This window comes from Neophocaena asiaeorientalis, unplaced genomic scaffold, assembly GCF_003031525.2.
Source record: "Neophocaena asiaeorientalis asiaeorientalis breed wild unplaced genomic scaffold, Neophocaena_asiaeorientalis_V1.1 scaffold629, whole genome shotgun sequence".
Taxonomy (NCBI): Eukaryota; Metazoa; Chordata; class Mammalia; order Artiodactyla; family Phocoenidae; genus Neophocaena; species Neophocaena asiaeorientalis.
Window position 1 is genome coordinate 4,509,780 of NW_020175468.1, and position 17,041 is coordinate 4,526,820.

General features: G+C 55.1%; 1 protein-coding gene across 1 annotated transcript in view; it reads left to right on the top strand.

Annotated features, from left to right (window-relative positions):
• Positions 1-17,041, top strand: part of SYMPK (symplekin scaffold protein) — a 36,493-nt gene that overhangs the window by 18,712 nt on the left and 740 nt on the right. Inside the window, exons 12-27 of the mRNA XM_024768443.1 lie at positions 566-770; positions 1,632-1,782; positions 2,947-3,182; positions 4,258-4,339; positions 4,539-4,652; positions 5,675-5,822; positions 6,828-6,988; positions 8,514-8,622; positions 8,955-9,055; positions 9,678-9,768; positions 10,893-10,994; positions 14,859-15,046; positions 15,792-15,968; positions 16,161-16,256; positions 16,508-16,843; positions 17,010-17,039. Of these exons, the coding sequence (XP_024624211.1) occupies positions 566-770; positions 1,632-1,782; positions 2,947-3,182; positions 4,258-4,339; positions 4,539-4,652; positions 5,675-5,822; positions 6,828-6,988; positions 8,514-8,622; positions 8,955-9,055; positions 9,678-9,768; positions 10,893-10,994; positions 14,859-15,046; positions 15,792-15,968; positions 16,161-16,256; positions 16,508-16,843; positions 17,010-17,039 (2,327 nt within the window). The remainder of the gene's footprint in view (positions 1-565; positions 771-1,631; positions 1,783-2,946; positions 3,183-4,257; positions 4,340-4,538; positions 4,653-5,674; positions 5,823-6,827; positions 6,989-8,513; positions 8,623-8,954; positions 9,056-9,677; positions 9,769-10,892; positions 10,995-14,858; positions 15,047-15,791; positions 15,969-16,160; positions 16,257-16,507; positions 16,844-17,009; positions 17,040-17,041) is intronic.

A 17,041-nucleotide genomic window follows, 5' to 3' on the forward strand; every position in this document is an offset into this window, starting at 1 on the left:
AACCACTGCGCCACCAGGCAAGTCCCATCAGCATAAGTTTTTGAGGTTCATCCATGTTGCTGTGTGAACCAAGAGTTTATTTTTTATTGCTCAGTAGTCTTCATTATGTGACTAGGCCACCGTTTGTTTACCCACACTCCTCTGTCGATGGACCTGTGGATTGTTTATAGTTTTTGGCCATTGTGAATAAAGCTGCTGCGAACATTTGTGTATAGGTGTTTTGATGCACATGTGCCCTCATTTATCTTGAGTTTATACCAAGGAGTGGAATTGTTGAGTCGTGAGTTTGGGTACGTTCAGTGCTATTTGAAACTGCTCATCAGCTTTCCAAAGTGGCAATACCATTTACTACTCCCACCGGCAGTGAGTGGACATTTCTAGTTTGAGTCTGTTGTTGTATTGCAAAATGGGGATGAAGAAGGTACCTGCTCCAGAAAGGCACTTTGCAGATTTAAATGAGTTTTGTGTGTACAAGGCTTAGAGTAGAGCCTGTCTCACAGGAGGTCCTTGGGTGGGAGCGGGTGGGTCTGACATGCCAAGAGCCCGTTTGCTGCCTCCCCCTCAGGCGTGGAGCAGACCAAACAGTGTAAGGAGGAGCCCAAGGAGGAGAAAGTGGTGAAGCCGGAGAGTGTCCTGATCAAGCGGCGCCTGTCAGCTCAGGGTCAGGCCATCTCCGTAGTGGGCTCCCTGAGCTCCATGTCCACTCTGGAGGAGGAAGCGCCCCAGGCCAAGAGGAGGCCAGAGCCCATCATCCCCGTCACGCAGCCCCGGTGAGTCCCCTTGCAGGTGCTGGTGCAGGACTAGAGGCCTGGTTCTTGGTGTGTGTGTGACAGACAAAGACAGATAAACAGAGATCGGTCTGGATGAGGGTCTGTCTGATTCCAGAGTCAATGCCCTAACCACTAAGGCTTAGCTGTTGTTTTCTTTTAGAAAAAACACCCCTTACTTATATCTAAAATTGGGATGGGATGATAGTGTCTCTCTCTAAGGATGAGGGAGAACTAAACGAGTTCACAGTGATGGTTAGATGATTAAATCAGATAACTCTTGGGGTGGACAGGGATCATGATGTAGAAAGCGCTGAGCATGATCCTAGCGCGTAGGGAGAGCTGCTGGTTGCTGCCGTCATCGTCCTCATCATTACCTGCCTGAAAGACCACAGAATCCAGCCGGTCCCTGCCCTGTCCCCAGCCAAGGCTTGCTAACAAGGCCCTGCCTGATCTGCTGCCCCTCCAAGCTCTCCATTCCCCTTCCTCCCTCCTCCAGTCACACCAGCCTCTTGGTATTTTGAACAGCCAAGCAGGTTCCCACTTGAAGGCCTTTGCACCTCCTGTTCCCTCTGCCTGGAAAGCTCATCCTCCAGATATTTGTGGATCTTATTCCCTCGCTTCACTCAGATCTCCAGTCACACATTGCTTGCTGCTTATAGAGGCCTTCCCTGAGATGCTGTTTACAAAACCGAAATAGCATCCTCTTCCTTCCCATTACCCTGCGCCCTGCCGTGCCTCAGGGTCACAGGGGAGCTGGAGAGACAGTGTGGGGGGTGTCTTTGTATGTATGGCCTGGGGTGGGCCTGGGCTCCAGAAAGGTGTTCCGAGTCACCGTGTCCCTGTCCCTACTCTCCCATGTAGGCTGGCAGGCGCCGGTGGGCGCAAGAAAATCTTCCGTCTGAGTGATGTGCTGAAGCCCCTGACCGACGCCCAGGTTGAGGCCATGAAGCTGGGCGCTGTGAAGCGGATCCTGCGGGCTGAGAAGGCCGTGGCCTGCAGCGGGGCAGCCCAGGTGTGCCTCTACCCCAGCCCATCCTTCCAGTCCCTCTCCCCAAGAGTCTACCTCACATCCCAGCAGAGAGACAGGCCCCAGGGTCAACCTCCCTGGCTCCAGATTCCAGCTCTGCTGTTCACTGGCCACTTCTCCAAGCCTTACTCTGTCGTCCCATAAAACGAAGAGATAGCAGCTCCACACAAGTGACAAGGAGGAGGAAATGTGTGGACACGCATGCGCTCTCACTCAGCACAGGGCGGCTGCAAGGAAGAGCCCTGCGAGTGCGGGCTGCCATGATGCTCTTTCTTCCTTGTGATTGACAGTATTCTTGTTCGTTAGCTTCAGAAACACTTACACACCTGCTTTAAATCCTGATTCTGCCACTTCCTGGGATTGTAACCTCAGTCGAGCGACTTTTTCCCTATTTTTTTGAAGTTTATTTTATTTTATTTTATTTTTTTTTGTGGTACGCGGGCCTTTCACCGCTGTGGCCTCTCCCATTGCAGAGCACAGGCTCCGGATGCGCAGGCTCAACGGGCCCAGCCGCTCCGCGGCATGTGGGATTTTCCCTGACCGGGGCACGAACCCGTGTCCCCTGCATCGGCAGGCGGACTCTCAACCACTGCGCCACCAGGGAAGCCCTGAAGTTTATTTTTAATTAACCAAATAGTATATGAACGTATTCTCTCTGTTAAAAAAATATTTCCAGGCCACAGAGGGCCTGTAAGTCTCCTTTGGCCCGCACTGCATGCCATCCCCTCCACAGAGGCGACCAATGTACAAATGAAGGGAATCCTTCAAGATCTTTTTCTGTGTACCTAAGTATGTAGATATTACTCCTAGAAATTTAGATATTTATATTTTAGATACATTTTAGATATTTAGATATATTTTAGATATTTGTAATTTCATATATTTACAATTTAGATATTACTCCTACAAATTTTAGCGATTACTTCTAGTTTTATTCCGTGATGATTACCTTTTTTCTCCCTTTTCATTTTTTTTCCTTCCATACAAATGAGACCTACCGAGAATAAGGTTCTTCACCTTTCCTTCCTCACTTAACACCGGGTCTGCGCTGGGGGTCCCTGAGGCTGGGCGGGAGTAGTTGCAGGGTACCATCGTGGGGTGCCTGGGATTGCCCACCCCCGCACCAACACAGACCCTTGCTCACGTCAGGTGCGCATAAAGATCCTGGCCAGCCTGGTGACTCAGTTCGACTCGGGCCTGAAGGCCGAGGTCCTGTCCTTCATCCTGGAAGACGTGCGGGCCCGCCTGGACCTGGCCTTTGCCTGGCTCTACCAGGAGTACAACACCTACCTAGCAGCTGGTGCCACAGGCACCCTAGACAAGTATGAGGACTGCCTCATCCGCCTGCTCTCCGGCCTTCAGGAGAAGCCAGACCAGAAGGATGGGTGAGGGGGATGGCCCTGCACCCTCCTGTCCCCAAGAGTCCCCCCACCTGTGTCCTGCCTTTTTTTTCTAGTTTCTGACCACTTCTGTCTTCATCGGCGCCCGATTCAATCCTCCATGCGCCCATCCCAAGTCCCCCTTCTCTCCCCACTCTCCCCACACGCAGACAATGTCACCTCACTCTAGGCTCTGGGTCACACGCCCTGGGCTTGCTTCCCAGCTCTGCTGCTTGCTCTGACTGACCTGTGTCACTCAGTTCTGGGCCTCCGTTTTCTCATATAATACAGAATAAATAACAGTGCCTGCTTCAGAGTCTTGTTCTGGGGGTTGACTTCCCACCATCCCCATCTCTTACCTGAATCAGTTCTGTGGCTTCCTCCTTGTCCTTGACCTCCAGTTTATCCATTCTCCACACAGCAGCGCAGGTGACATTTTATAATGTAAATACTATCTTATTATTCCCCACTAAAAACCTTCAGTTGTCCTCCAGATAAAATGCAACTTTCTTACTATGTTTTATGAGACCTTGTGTAATCCAATCCCTACCAACTTCTTTAGCCTCCTTTCTTACCTCTCTGCTTTTCCCTGCCCCCAAACTTTAGCCGCACTGGCTGGCCTTCAGTCTTCTGTTCCTCAAACATGATGAGTTCAGGGCTTGGCACTTACTGTTCTCTCTACCTGGAATGCTGTCCCCCTACTCCTTGCATGGCTGGCTCTTCCTCATCTGCCAGCATTGACTAAAGTTTCATCTCAAAGCAGCCTTTCGTGGTCACCACGTCTAAAATAGCAACACCCTTTCCCAGCCCCCATCATTCCCTCCCATTGCTGTATTAAACAAGCTAGAAATCCCCATTTGACAAAGGGGAGAAACTGAGTTTCAGAGAGGCAGTCTCTGCCCAAGACACCCACCTGGCAGCGTTTGAACCCTGCTCTGTTGCCTCCATAGCTTGTACCCAGGGGGTTGAGCGAGCTCTCTGTGAGGGGGGCGCCCTGCCAGCTGTGAGCTGCGATCAGCAGGACAGGGAAACCAGGGGGCCCCTTCTCTGCAGCCGTTCACTGTCCCTACCTCTCTGGAAGGATCTTCACCAAGGTTGTACTGGAGGCGCCGCTGATCACTGAGAGTGCCCTGGAGGTGATTCGCAAGTACTGTGAGGATGAGGTGAGGACGGGCGGCAGATCTCCCTGCATCCCCAACATTGTGGTGCGGGCAGGAGTCCAACTTGTTGCAGCCTGTGGCGGGGGGTTCTGTGAGGGACCAGTAGCTTTTGTCTAGGACCAGATCTGACTGAAGCGAGGGAGACACCCCAAAGGCACACCGTGGGTGCCTTCAGCTCTGGTTCCCTTCCTTCCTGCTGCAGAGTCGCACCTATCTGGGCATGTCCACTCTTCGAGACCTGATCTTCAAGCGCCCGTCCCGCCAGTTCCAGTACCTGCATGTTCTGCTAGACCTCAGCTCCCATGAGAAGGACAAGGTGATCCCCCGTCGCCCTTTGCTGGGTTACACTCAGTCCTTCCTCTGTCCCAAGTAACCAGCCCAGTCTTTTCCACATTCCCCTGAAAGTTTCTGGGCCTAATGTCCTTCTTGCAACAATTTTTTGGTGGTTTTTCCATTTACGATGGCACAAGGCTGCTTAGAACACACACACATATACACTCACCGCCTCCCAGGAAGGACAGTCCCATTTTCGCTCTTATTCCACCCGTGTTGGTGCGCCCCTCTCAAGGCCTGGTGGTGTGCTGGGACCTGGGGGAGCGCTGACCAGGAGGGGAGCCATTGTGGCCCACACAGTGCGTTCAGTGCCAGGAGTGGAGTAGGGTGTGCGGTGGCGGAACCCTGGAGGCTGAGGAAGGGAGGTGGTCTAAGGAAGGCTTCTGGAGGAGGGGTCATGTGAGCCAAGACCTGAAATATGAGTAGACGGGTGTGCCCTGGACGGAGGGAACAGTGTGTGTGCATGTGTGTGATTGAGACGGCCCTTGGTCCACCCTGCTCCAGCCTCCTGCCAGCTCCTTTCTGATGTCTTGTGTCCATTCATTCAGCAGACCCTCACTGCACACCCTGGCTCAGCCCTGTGGTGCTTTTGGGGACAAATCACTGCCCCAGACCAGGCCCTGTCCTCATGGCTCCCAGCAGGGATGTCTGAGTGAAATAGGATACAGCCAGTGACAGGCACGCCAGGCAGTGGGAACCTTTTGTGCCAGGTCTCAAAGCCAGGGAGAACGCTGTTACTTTTGAGGAACTGAGGAAAACTTCTGGTTGGAGTAAAGCAAGCAAGGCAAGAACGATAAGAGGTGGGGCTGGGCAGGTAGATGGTGAGGTGGTGCAGGGCCCTGAGGTGGGCCAGGAAACCTCTCTTGCAAGCCGGTGACCAGTCTTGGGCACAGGTAAGTCAGCCCAGCTGGGCCTCTCTCAGACTTCGGCTTGTTTTCACACTGGTGCTGCCAAGCTCAGAACAACTGTCTTCCCCTCCACCATCTTCCTCCACTCTCTCCTCAGGTGCGTTCCCAGGCCTTGCTATTCATCAAGCGCATGTACGAGAAGGAACAGCTACGAGAGTATGTAGAGAAGTTTGCCCTCAACTACCTACAGCTCTTGGTCCACCCCAACCCGCCATCTGTGCTCTTTGGAGCCGACAAGGACACAGGTTTGGTGCAGGTTCTTCAGAGGTGTATTGAGCACCCGCTGTGTCTCAGGCTCTGGGCTGGGTCTTGGGGACAGAGCTGGATCTAAGCTGAGCCCTGCCCAGCCTGCTAGAGAAGACAGCCAGACAGTAATAACCAGAACGAGCAGGCCTCAGGTGGCGAAACTAGGAGTCTGTGGAAGCCCAGAGGGAGCGCCTGACCCAGCGTGAGGGGTCAGGGAGAGCATCCTGAAGGAGGAGACAGCTGGGCTGAAAGCCGAGGACAAGGAGAGCTAGACACTGATGGGGCTCCAGGAAAGACCAGGCAGGATCATCGCAGGCCAATTTGCTCGGCAAAGCTCTGGGTCCTCCAGAATTGCAGACAGGGAGACCCGGTCCCCAGGGGAAGGGACCATTAAGTTGGAAGGTTCAGGCTGTGGCAGGAAGCACAGGGCCTTCGAGGAGCACAGGAGCCCTGGTGCAGCCTGGGTGCCAGGAAGGCTTCCCCGGAGAAGTACTGGCTATGTGAGACCCAGAGGAGGAGGTACAGAAAGAGGAGTTGGGCAGCAGTGTTCTAGGCATCGGAGCAGCACGTGCAAAGGCTCCAAAGTGGGGGCCCTGGGGGACTGTCAAAAGTAGGGTGTAACCAGAGCACACAACCCCAGAGGCAAGGCCGCCCTGAACAGGACCTGGCAGGTGGAGCAAGGTGAGGAACTGGGGGTTTATCCTGAGGGCATAGGACAGTCGTGGGAGCACTGAGCAGGGGAGGGACAGGGTCAGAACTTGGAAAGATCTCTCTCACTGCCTTGTGGATTGGTGGTCAGAGGAGACCAGATGGGAATTTAATGCAGAGACTTCTGAAAGGGGAGCAGTCCTGGTTCCACCCCATTTCCCAGATGATTGGCTTCCTGCCCAAACAATTTGCTTCCCAGGCCCAGCTCCCTTATGTGCCTGTCCCCCAAGAAGAGCCAGATGCTGGGGGTGGGAGGGGAGTGGGGCCGCCCTGATCTTCACCCCCTGCCCTATTAGAGGTGGCAGCGCCCTGGACTGAGGAGACAGTAAAGCAGTGTTTGTACCTCTACCTGGCCCTCCTGCCTCAGAACCACAAGCTGATCCATGAGCTGGCAGCCGTGTATACTGAGGCCATCGCTGACATCAAGAGGACAGTGCTGAGGGTCATCGAACAGCCGGTGAGGCCCCTGAGCCCACCAGGCTCCGCCCACCCATGGGTGGGGCTCAATCCCCAACTCCAGCCCTTACCCTGGTATACTCTCCTTGTGTGTGCTGAGCACTAAGGGTTGTCACCCCAGGCTGAGCAGCTGTGTCACTTGCGGGTAGTCCACACTTGCATCTGCTCCTGAGAAGACAGCAGGGTAACCCCGCAGTTAAGAGCCTAGAGTTGGGTGGACCTAGGTTCACATTCCGCCTCTCACTTTCTCACTGCGTAAACTTGCAGCCTTCAGTAAAAACGGGGAAGATAATTCAGTCCCCCAAGCTTGTTGGAGGGATTCCGTGACCTCATGCGTGTAAATATCTGTGTCACTGTTATCATTTATGAGCTGTCCTTCCCCTGCCTTGCTGACAGAAATCTTTAGTTGTCATTGCCTAAGTCCGTCCTGCTCCTCTCTGGAACCCCAGGGTCACCCACAAGAGAAGCATCTCCGTTACAGACTGGCCCCTAAAATTCAGAATGTCTGCCGTTCCGATTTGTAGCTGGGTTTGAAACTACTTTTTCATATTTCTGTCCCTGACATTTTATTACTGAGAATTTCCAACATAAACAAAAGGAGAAAGTGTGGTACATTAATTCCCACATACCCACCCCCCAGATTCAACAGTGTCTTTACCTGTAATGTGGGGGTAATAGGCTCGGTGTGAGGAAGAAGCAGATTCTTCTCCCCATTCTCAAGGTGAGCCCACCAGACTCTGAGCTCTTCGAGGGCAAAGACTGGCAATTCCACTTGGAATTGTAAAGATTTATGGGGCAGAGGAAGGCATGAACCCTTGAAGCCTGGCCCTCCGCTCCCTGTGTTTGGCGTTTGTGGTAGGTTGGGGGGAAGTCTGCAGAAGCAGCAGCAGGTCTGAGCCCTGATCTGAGCACGCAGCCAAGCCAGGGCCCTGGCAGTCACAGAGGTGGGTGGGCAGGGCGCCTACAGAAGCCAGAAGAGTCTTCACCAAGGAACTGAAGAACATGTTGGGCATTAAAGCTCAGGTTAAGTCAGATGGCAGGGAGAAGGCACGGTCTGCCTAGAAGGGCAGCATGGGTGAAGGCTCAGGAGCTGCAGGAAGCCTGTGTCTGTGTGAGATTGGGTGGAAGAGACGGAGATGCTTCTGCCCAACCCTCCCTCCCCTTCCCCCCACTTCTGTGAATGCTGTCACCAATATTTTCCCGTTTTATTGAAATATGATTGACACATAGCGTTATCTTAGTTTAAGGTATACAGCATAGTGATTTGATACATGTATATATGGGGAAATGGTTATTACAATAAGTTTGATTTACATCCATCACCTCACAGAATTAACGATTTTTTTCTAATGAGAATTTTTAAGATCTACTCTCTCTCTGTCACCACTTCTTACTCCCAAGTCCCAGCATCCACCCTGCCCCTGACACCTGGGCCTCCCTGAGCTCTCACCCTGGGCCCTTCATCGTCCTCACATCACCTAGCCCCTTCCCTGGGCCTTCCCTGTCATCCCTCTCTCTACATCTAGATCCGAGGAATGGGCATGAACTCGCCTGAGCTGCTCCTGCTGGTGGAAAACTGTCCCAAGGGGGCAGAGACACTGGTCACACGTTGTCTGCACAGCCTCACGGACAAAGGTGCCCCCTGGGACCCTACCTTTCATCCTTCTCTTCCATTGCCCAGGTCTTCCCCATTTCCCCTTCCCCGGGCCTGGGGATCAGAGCTGCTGGGTCCCCAGATGCTTGGCCCTCTTGTGAGTCTCTCCCCATCCTTGGGCCTCAGTTTCTCCATGTGGAAGAGTGTATTGCTAAATGCACTTGAGAAAGCAAGGAGCCAAGGACTTCTGCTCTGAAAGGAGTTGCCCCTCCCTGCCCCTCCCACACACCCACCACCATTTCTCCTCCTCCTCGGAGCTCACCTTCACCCCACCACCCCCAACACCTGTGCCTCCTGCTGCTTCTACCTGCAGTCCCACCCTCCCCAGAGCTGGTGAAGCGGGTCCGGGATCTCTACCACAAGCGACTGCCCGACGTCCGCTTCCTCATCCCTGTGCTCAATGGGCTGGAAAAGGTATGGAGCTGGATGCCTCGATGCCCCCACTGACAAGGACGTGGCAGGGCAGGGGTGGGGAGGAGGTAGGCAGGTGCCCATGTCAGATGCTTGTAAACACATTCTGGGGCTTGTCTGGGTCAATGTCAACTTTGCAAGCCGCTCCCCTCTCTGAGCCTCAGTTTCTTCCTCTGTCAGGTGAGCATCACAGTGATGCACCCTCCTCGCCTCCCCCCCCCCATACACACAAGGTTGTCCTGAGGCCTAAATGTAACCACAGAAGCAGCACTCTTCCTAGCGTAGGAGGCACCTCCCCTTGAGGATGTGCATCCGCTGCCCATGCTCAGTCTTGTAACAGGCTGTGGGACCTTGGGTGAGCCTCCATCTCCTCCACTTGCAGGAGGAATCACTGAGCTGGCCCAGGGGGCTCAGATGGGGTTGATGAGGCTGGGGCTGAGTCAGGCCCAGTGAGTTGGGAAAGCTCAGCCTTGAGGGACCAGAGGAAGTGAGAGGAGGAAAGCACTGAAGGGGCTTGGTGAGGCCAGAGCTCGCCCCCCACCTCCCCAGGGTGAGCAGTGGGGAGGCTTGTTTGGAGGGGGTGGGCGGGTGTGTCTGACCTGCCTCCCATGCCTTGCCCTTGTAGAAGGAAGTGATCCAGGCCCTGCCAAAGCTCATCAAACTCAACCCCATAGTGGTGAAGGAGGTCTTCAACCGCCTGCTGGGCACCCAGCACGGTAGGTGATGTGCTCTCCTCCCCACCAGCGGCCAGCTCAGCCCTGGCCCTCATATCCCTCCCCCGTGGCTCCCTGTGCCCCAGCTCCCCCAGGAGCTCCCCCACCTCAGGTGGCAGGAGGAAGGGGTCCTGGAGGTGAGATGCGGAATGCTGGGGGAGGGATGCCATCTTTAGAGAGGAAGGGGTGGGGGCTCATCTTGCTCTCTGGGGCTACCGTCCAGACTTGGCGACATCTCAACGTCTATCCCAGAGCTCCCAGGTCACCCTCCTGTGATACATGGATGATGGCTTCATCCACAATGGGACAAAATTGTGGAATTGAGGTCTGACTCTATAAGCGTCTTGCCTTCTAGGACCCAACTACTCTTCCTCAAACATGGGCTGCACTCCTGCCCTTCCTTAGCTCTTGCATGAACCCCTCCAGCTGTGGGTGAGGGGTCTTTGTTTGACCTGGTCAAAAAGAAAGAAAACTTCCAACCTAGAAAGACTACCAAGTGGCATAGGGTAGATTCCTCACCCCTCACCCCAGTGGCTGGAGCTAAGGAGGGTGGAGGCTGTCTGTTCCACGTGTAATCTGGTGATTTAAAACATACGCACAAGAGTGACTGGGACCCTCAAAACCCCACCAGAAGACTGCCCTCTCCCCCAGCCTCCTCCACTGTGGCATTCAGTTCAAGCAGTTTGCAAGTCTGTTGCCTGTCCCAGCCTTTCCTGTCCAGCGAATTCCCCTCAGTATCTGTGCTGTGCTAGGCACCTGGGATGAGCTCGTCCTAGCTCTGCCCTCATGGGTGCCCAGCCTGGGGCAAGTGTGGGGGAGAGCAGCTGAATCACACTAGATGTTGCCCTAACGAGGGTAGGAGCCCAGTGCTGGGGAGGAGGAGAGCACAATGAAGGCCTCTGATGATGCCCTCCGGTTGTGAAGGATGGCTTTCCAGCTGCTGTTGCATTCAGGCCCCTCCTTTTGCGTTCTCAGTCTCCTCCTTCTGCTACTTTAGCCCTTTGTACCCCTAATCCCAGAGGGGCGCCTGTCTTCATTTGCCGCTCCCCCAATTTGGGGGACTTGGACCTGTCTCTTAGGCCTCCATACTGTCTCCTCCACCTCCCTGCCACTCCCACCTGCTGCAGGTGAAGGGAACTCAGCCTTGTCCCCCCTGAACCCTGGAGAGCTTCTCATCGCATTACACAACATCGACTCCTCAAAGTGTGACATGAAGTCCATCATCAAAGGTGAGGCGTTCCCCCCAAACCCCCTTGAGTGGTCTGGCCACTTCGGACCTGGGGAAGAACCCAGTCACCCACGTGCCCCTGCTGGAATCTGCCAAGTCGGAGATTATGCTGCCTGCAGCCCCATCTCAGAGTTCCGGACACCTACCCTCGTTCCTCTCCCTCCCTCCCCCCACCTAAGGAACTGAGGCACCCAGTATGCGCTGACACAGAGTAGTCCTCAGGAAGGGTGGGGAGCCCCTCCCTCGCAGCACCAGTCTGAGGAACTAAGTAAGCAGAGCCCTTGGCCAAGCTGGGCAGATGCACAGGCAGCAGAGCAGACAGTGCACCAGGGCAGTTGTTGGACCAGGAGTCTGGTCTGGCCTCCAGTTGAGACTGGAGAGTGTGCCTCCAGGGCAGGGGAGTTGGTGGCAACCTGGTGGGCTCACCACAGTTAGCAGTTTCATAATAGCTGTTGTCACTGTTTACCTAGCACTTACTCTGAGCCAGGCTTTCCTCAGTACCTTACAGGCCTGCCTGCCAATCCACACCACTCTTTACCTGGGAAGTATGCTGACTTCCGTTTTGTAGACGAAATGGAAGTTCCAGAGAAGTTAAGTAACGTGCTCAGGGCCACATAGAAGCTAAGTGGTATAGTGCAAAAAAACAGAATCTGAAGTTGGGTGGATCTGAGTTGGAAACCCGGTCCTGCTGGTTCCTCCTGCAGATGGCATCCTGGGTCCCAGGGCTGCCTCCTGTGGGACAATCTCTCTCCCTCAGCTCTCCCCAGCGCTCCCCTCCACTTCCTCCCTGAAAGAGGTTTCTGGTCCAGAAGCCATGCTTTCCCCCACAGGTGGAAGCCCTTACTGTCCCCTGCTCTTCTCGGAGGACAACTGTCCTTTGTTTCCTCCTCTCTCCTTTAAAAGCGGGGACGGGGTTTTCCCTCCTTGCCATTTAGTTTCATGTCTAGCCTGAAGTAGCTTCTTCAGTGACTTATTTCCTAGTCTTCCTCAGCAAATTCTCTCAGAAACTTTTAGGTCAAGAGAGGAGCTTATGAAAATTATAAACACACACTACAGCTGAGAAGGAACTAAGGCCTCTAGTGGAAGCAGTAAAGTGAAAAGTGTCTCAAAGCTGAGACTCCAGGAGTAGAGTAGTCTTTTTACACGACCTGGCCCCTTAGATGATCTCTGGAAAGTTACAAGCCCATTCCCAAGGACGGTACCCTCACATGTTTTTATGTACAATTTGAGGGGTTCGGATTATGCTAGTATGGCCTGATTCTGGAACTGCAGAGCTGACCCTGGCTGGGTCTGGTGGTTTGGGGGAGGGGGCCTGGTCAAGAGATGCGGTCGGGTGGTAACCGTGTAGGCCCCACCCACCCCTGCCACCTCACTAAAGCCCATTCATGGACCCAGATTTAGTCCCTGATCTTATACATGGGAACCAAGGCCCAGGGAGAAAAAGGGCTTTAGCACAGGTCACACACGAAGCCAGCGACCAGGCCCTGGAGATGTCAGCAAGTCCTGGCCTTTAGAACCCCACGTGTTTCTTCCTACAAACCCAGGCCCACACGGAGCCTCTATATTGGTGAGCTCTTGGCAACCCTTCAGCTGGTCACCCTACCGGCTGTTCATCGCCAGCATGCAGTCCAGTCAGTTCCCAGAGCACGCTTCTCTGCTCAGGCACCAGTGCTTTTCTCAGTTGCACTAGTAACCCTACTTGACTGTAAGCTCCAGATCCAAAGTCCAGATACAAAGTCTAGCCCTGTTTTGGGCCCCAGTGGAATCCCCAGTGCCTAGCAGTATAAGCAGTCATTCCAGGCATTCAGTCTCTCCTTAAACCACCCTTTTTCTCTGGTGAGTTTTTCTACAACTGGACCTGTCCAGTGGACTGGTTCAGTGATTAAGAAAACTCACTGAGCACCTCTGCTCAGTCCTTTGCTGGGCAGTGCTGAGGATACAACAGGGATGGGGACAGTCCTGGCCTTGCCCTGCTGGGGCTCACAGGCCATCCCCAGAGTAACAGTCTAAAATGAACAGGACTGGGACAGGGGGCCCAGCGCGGCCACTGACTCTCCCTTGTATGGGACGTTAGGGAGGACTTCCTGGAGGAGGGGACACCTGAGCTGAGACCACAGAAGGATGAATAGGGGTGAGGTAACAGGAGAGAAGATGATCCCAGAGATCATCAGGCCAAGAGAGATGCTAGCGTGGCCTGGTTCTGGAACTGCAGAGCGCACCCTGGCTGGATCTGGCGGTTTGGGGGAGGGGGCTTGGTCAAGAGATGAGGTCAGGCTGTAACCGTGTAGGCCCTGCCCACACAGGGTCTCATAGGCCACAGTTCAAGTGTGGACTTGCTCACTTAAGGGCCTGTGGGAGGTACAGGGTCAGGTTGAGTTTTTTGTTTTGTTTTGTTTTTTTGCGGTACGCGACGCGGGCCTCTCACTGTTGTGGCCTCTCCTGTTGCGGAGCACAGGCTCCGGACGCGAAGGCTCAGTGGCCATGGCTCACAGGCCCAGCCGCACCGCATGTGGGATCCTCCCAGACCGGGGCACGCACCCGTGTCTCCTGCATCGGCAGGTGGACTCTCAACCACTGCACCACCAGGGAAGCCCCAGGTTGAGCTTTTGAAAGACTCCTCAGGCTGCTGTATGGAGGGTGGATTAGAGGGTGGGTGGGAGGCCCAGGAGGAGGCTGGGGTGGAGCTGAGGCGGAGGAGAGGGAAGAGGGTTGATTTTGGAGGCTTTTAGGCAGAGCAGGCAGAAGCCAGCAGCTACCTAGAAGGGAGGAGGAACAGCCTCAGTTTCTGACAGGTCCTCTTGCACTTTGTTCACCTTCTACTCTCCTTTCTGCTCCTTCAGCCTAGATATCCTCACTACCCTGCCTCCAACCTCCTCCCTGCCTGTCTACCTGTAATGCCTCCATCCTCCCCCTTTTCCTTATAGGAGCCCCCCACCCCCCATTCTTTATAGGCACCCACCCCTGTTCTCCATTAGCCTCTCAAGGATTGGCGGTCTCTTCTAGCTCAATAAAAACTTCCTGGTTGACAGACTCACATGGCAAGTGGTGTTTGGGGAAGAAGGGGTTCAGAGGCAGTTCCTGGAGTCTCCCCATTAACACAGTGGATCCGAGCACCACTGATTTTGGGGTACCACAACCCACTCCTGAAGGAACAGACCCCAGGGCCTTCCCTGGTCTGCCTGCCTTCGTGGGTGCTTGTGTTGTACCAGCACTCCTTGGGCCCTTCCTGGCACTGGGTGCTGAGCTGGGGAGCTCATCGTATGCCCAGACATCCTCCTCCCGCCCCTGTCTCATTACTCTGTGGACCGTGCCTTCCATGTAATCCTACACCTGGTAACACCTGAGCACCAGCGCAAGCCCTTATGCACTGGGTTGAGAGTGGGCAATCTCTTGACCAGCCTGCTGGTGGAGACCATCTCTTCTGTCTCCTATGGGATTACTTACGGAAGTTAAAGCTGTTTCCCTCTCCAGTAGGGGTGGAGGTGCTATGCCACACCAGTCAAGCCAGAATAGGTCCCCAGGGGTTGGCAATATATCTCTCACCTCACCCTTTCTGGGGGTTGTCCCCAAACAGAGAGGGCCAAAGTCTTCCCACTCTGCCCAGTGGGGCTCCTAGGAGATGGAAGTGTCTTTTCCCTTAGACCCAGCTCCCAGGCTTTCCAAGGACCAGGCCACAGTGTCCCCTTAGAAGGAGACCTTCTGCTGGGTGGGGGAAGTCTGTCTTGCCTGGAGCTTCAGGAAGTCAGGGCTGGGTCTCCCCTCACACGGGCACATAATGGGGCTGAGGTTCTCTAAGGGGTGGGGCTCCCACTTCCCAGGGGGCAGCTGGGCAAAGGGGACAGGCCCACTCTCCGCCTCCTCGCAGCCACCAACCTGTGCTTTGCGGAGCGGAACGTGTACACGTCGGAGGTGCTGGCCGTGGTGATGCAGCAGCTGATGGAGCAGAGTCCCCTGCCCATGCTGCTCATGAGGACCGTCATCCAGTCCCTGACCATGTACCCCCGCCTGGGGGGCTTCGTCATGAACATCCTTTCCCGCCTCATCATGAAACAGGTAACCCACCCCTGACTACCCCAGTCTCCCAAGCAGGGGACTGCAGCAGGACACACTACAGACAGACTTGAGGCAAAACCCCAGGCTTTTCCAGCCTGCTTGGCCCCTACCCCAAGGGAGCCGTGATGCAGAGAATAAGCTCTACCAAGACAGCCAGCTCCTTTGCCCTGCCCTCTGCTGAGACAATACAACCTTTTAGGGGTCACTGAGTCAGACAGGTATAGGGTGGCAATGTGATGAGTGAGGGCTGTTGGGTGGTAGGAGCAAGCAGAAGGCTTCAGGGGGTGCACATCCCAGGAGAGGTATGGCTGCCCCTTGCCCCCCACCATTGTGCACCCAGCCAGGATGCATACTAGAGCTGAAAGATGGTTCCGTTTTTCAGGAGAAGCTAGAAATTGTTTTTAGAAATACCATGATGAAACAAAAAACAAACCCCATGCACAAGCCTTCAGACTGGATTTAGGCCACAGGTTGCTACTTTGCAATATCTGGCTTAGAGGTTAAGTGCAGATGCAGACAGACCTGGGTTCAGATGTTGGTTCTGCCCCTTGGTACCATACCTGTGCGACCCTGGACAAGTCCCCGCATCTGGGCCTCGTAGGTTTTGCAGGGTTAATATCGCCCTCTAGAGGCTGCTGTGAAAGAAATGAGGCGGTGCCACCTTGGCAAGGTCTTCCTCTCAGTTTCTGGAGCGGCTGGCTGCCTGCAGGCCCCTTGATGACTGCTTCCTCCCTGCCTGGTCCAGGTGTGGAAGTATCCCAAGGTGTGGGAGGGCTTCATCAAGTGCTGTCAACGCACCAAGCCCCAGAGCTTCCAGGTCATCCTGCAGCTCCCACCCCAGCAGCTGGGTGCCGTCTTTGACAAGTGCCCGGAGCTCCGGGAGCCCCTGCTGGCCCACGTCCGTTCCTTCACCCCCCACCAGGTACCCCAGGGTGTGGGGTGGGTGGCCCCATGGGTCCAGCCCTGGGGGACTGGGTGGGATGGGCAGAGGGAAGCCCTGCACTGCCATGTAGGTCTGGGCCTCTGGAGGGTCAAGGACACCAAGGATCTGGGTGAGGTGGGGTGTCTCTGGGTCAGAGCTGTCCTCAGCGCCCCCATCCTGCTCTTCCCCTAGCAAGCACACATCCCCAACTCCATCATGACCATCCTGGAGGCCAGCGGCAAGCAAGAGCCAGAGACTAAGGAAGCACCTGCCGGGCCCCTGGAAGAGGTGAGGGCCTGCAGCCCCTTCCCCAAGCCAGAAAGGCCCCGTCCCCTCCTACCCAGTCCAGCCATCTCTCTGCCGAGGCTCCTACTGAAAGGAACTGGGGGTGGGGAGACAGCTGCCCCTTACTCCCTATACCCAGTCTGCCGTCTGCCTTAGGATGGTTTCTGTCTTCTTTCCCACCAACCTCTTGAGAGCAGCCTGGGTCCTAGGTCTCACCCGTCCCTGAGCTTTTGTGTATCCCTCCCCACCCCCAGGATGACTTAGAGCCCCTGGCCCTGGCACCGCCCCCGGCCCCCCGCCCCCCTCAAGACCTCATCGGCTTGCGGCTGGCCCAGGAGAAGGCCTTAAAGCGGCAGCTGGAGGAGGAACAGAAGCTGAAGCCTGGGGGAGTGGGAGCCCCCTCCTCGTCCTCCTCGTCGTTGTCCTCTTCCTCGGCCCGGCCAGGCCCTCCCCAGCCGGAGGAAGCCATTGATTTCCGGGAGGAGGGGCCTGAGTGTGAGACCCCGGCCATCTTCATCAGCATGGATGATGACTCGGGGCTGACTGAAGCTGCACTGCTGGACTCTAGTCTTGAGGGACCCCTACCTAAGGTAGGGATGACAACCTCAGAGCAACAGAGGACCAGAAAGATCAGGGGCCTGGAGTTAAGTGTGTGTGCCGAGTGCCCAAGGCGGGGAGGGGGCAGAAAGGGTACGGCCTGAAGAAATATTGGAGGTGGGACCACGCTTTGACCGCTCCCCATTTTCCTGTCACCAGGAAGCTGCAGCGGGCGGATTGATTTCAAAGGA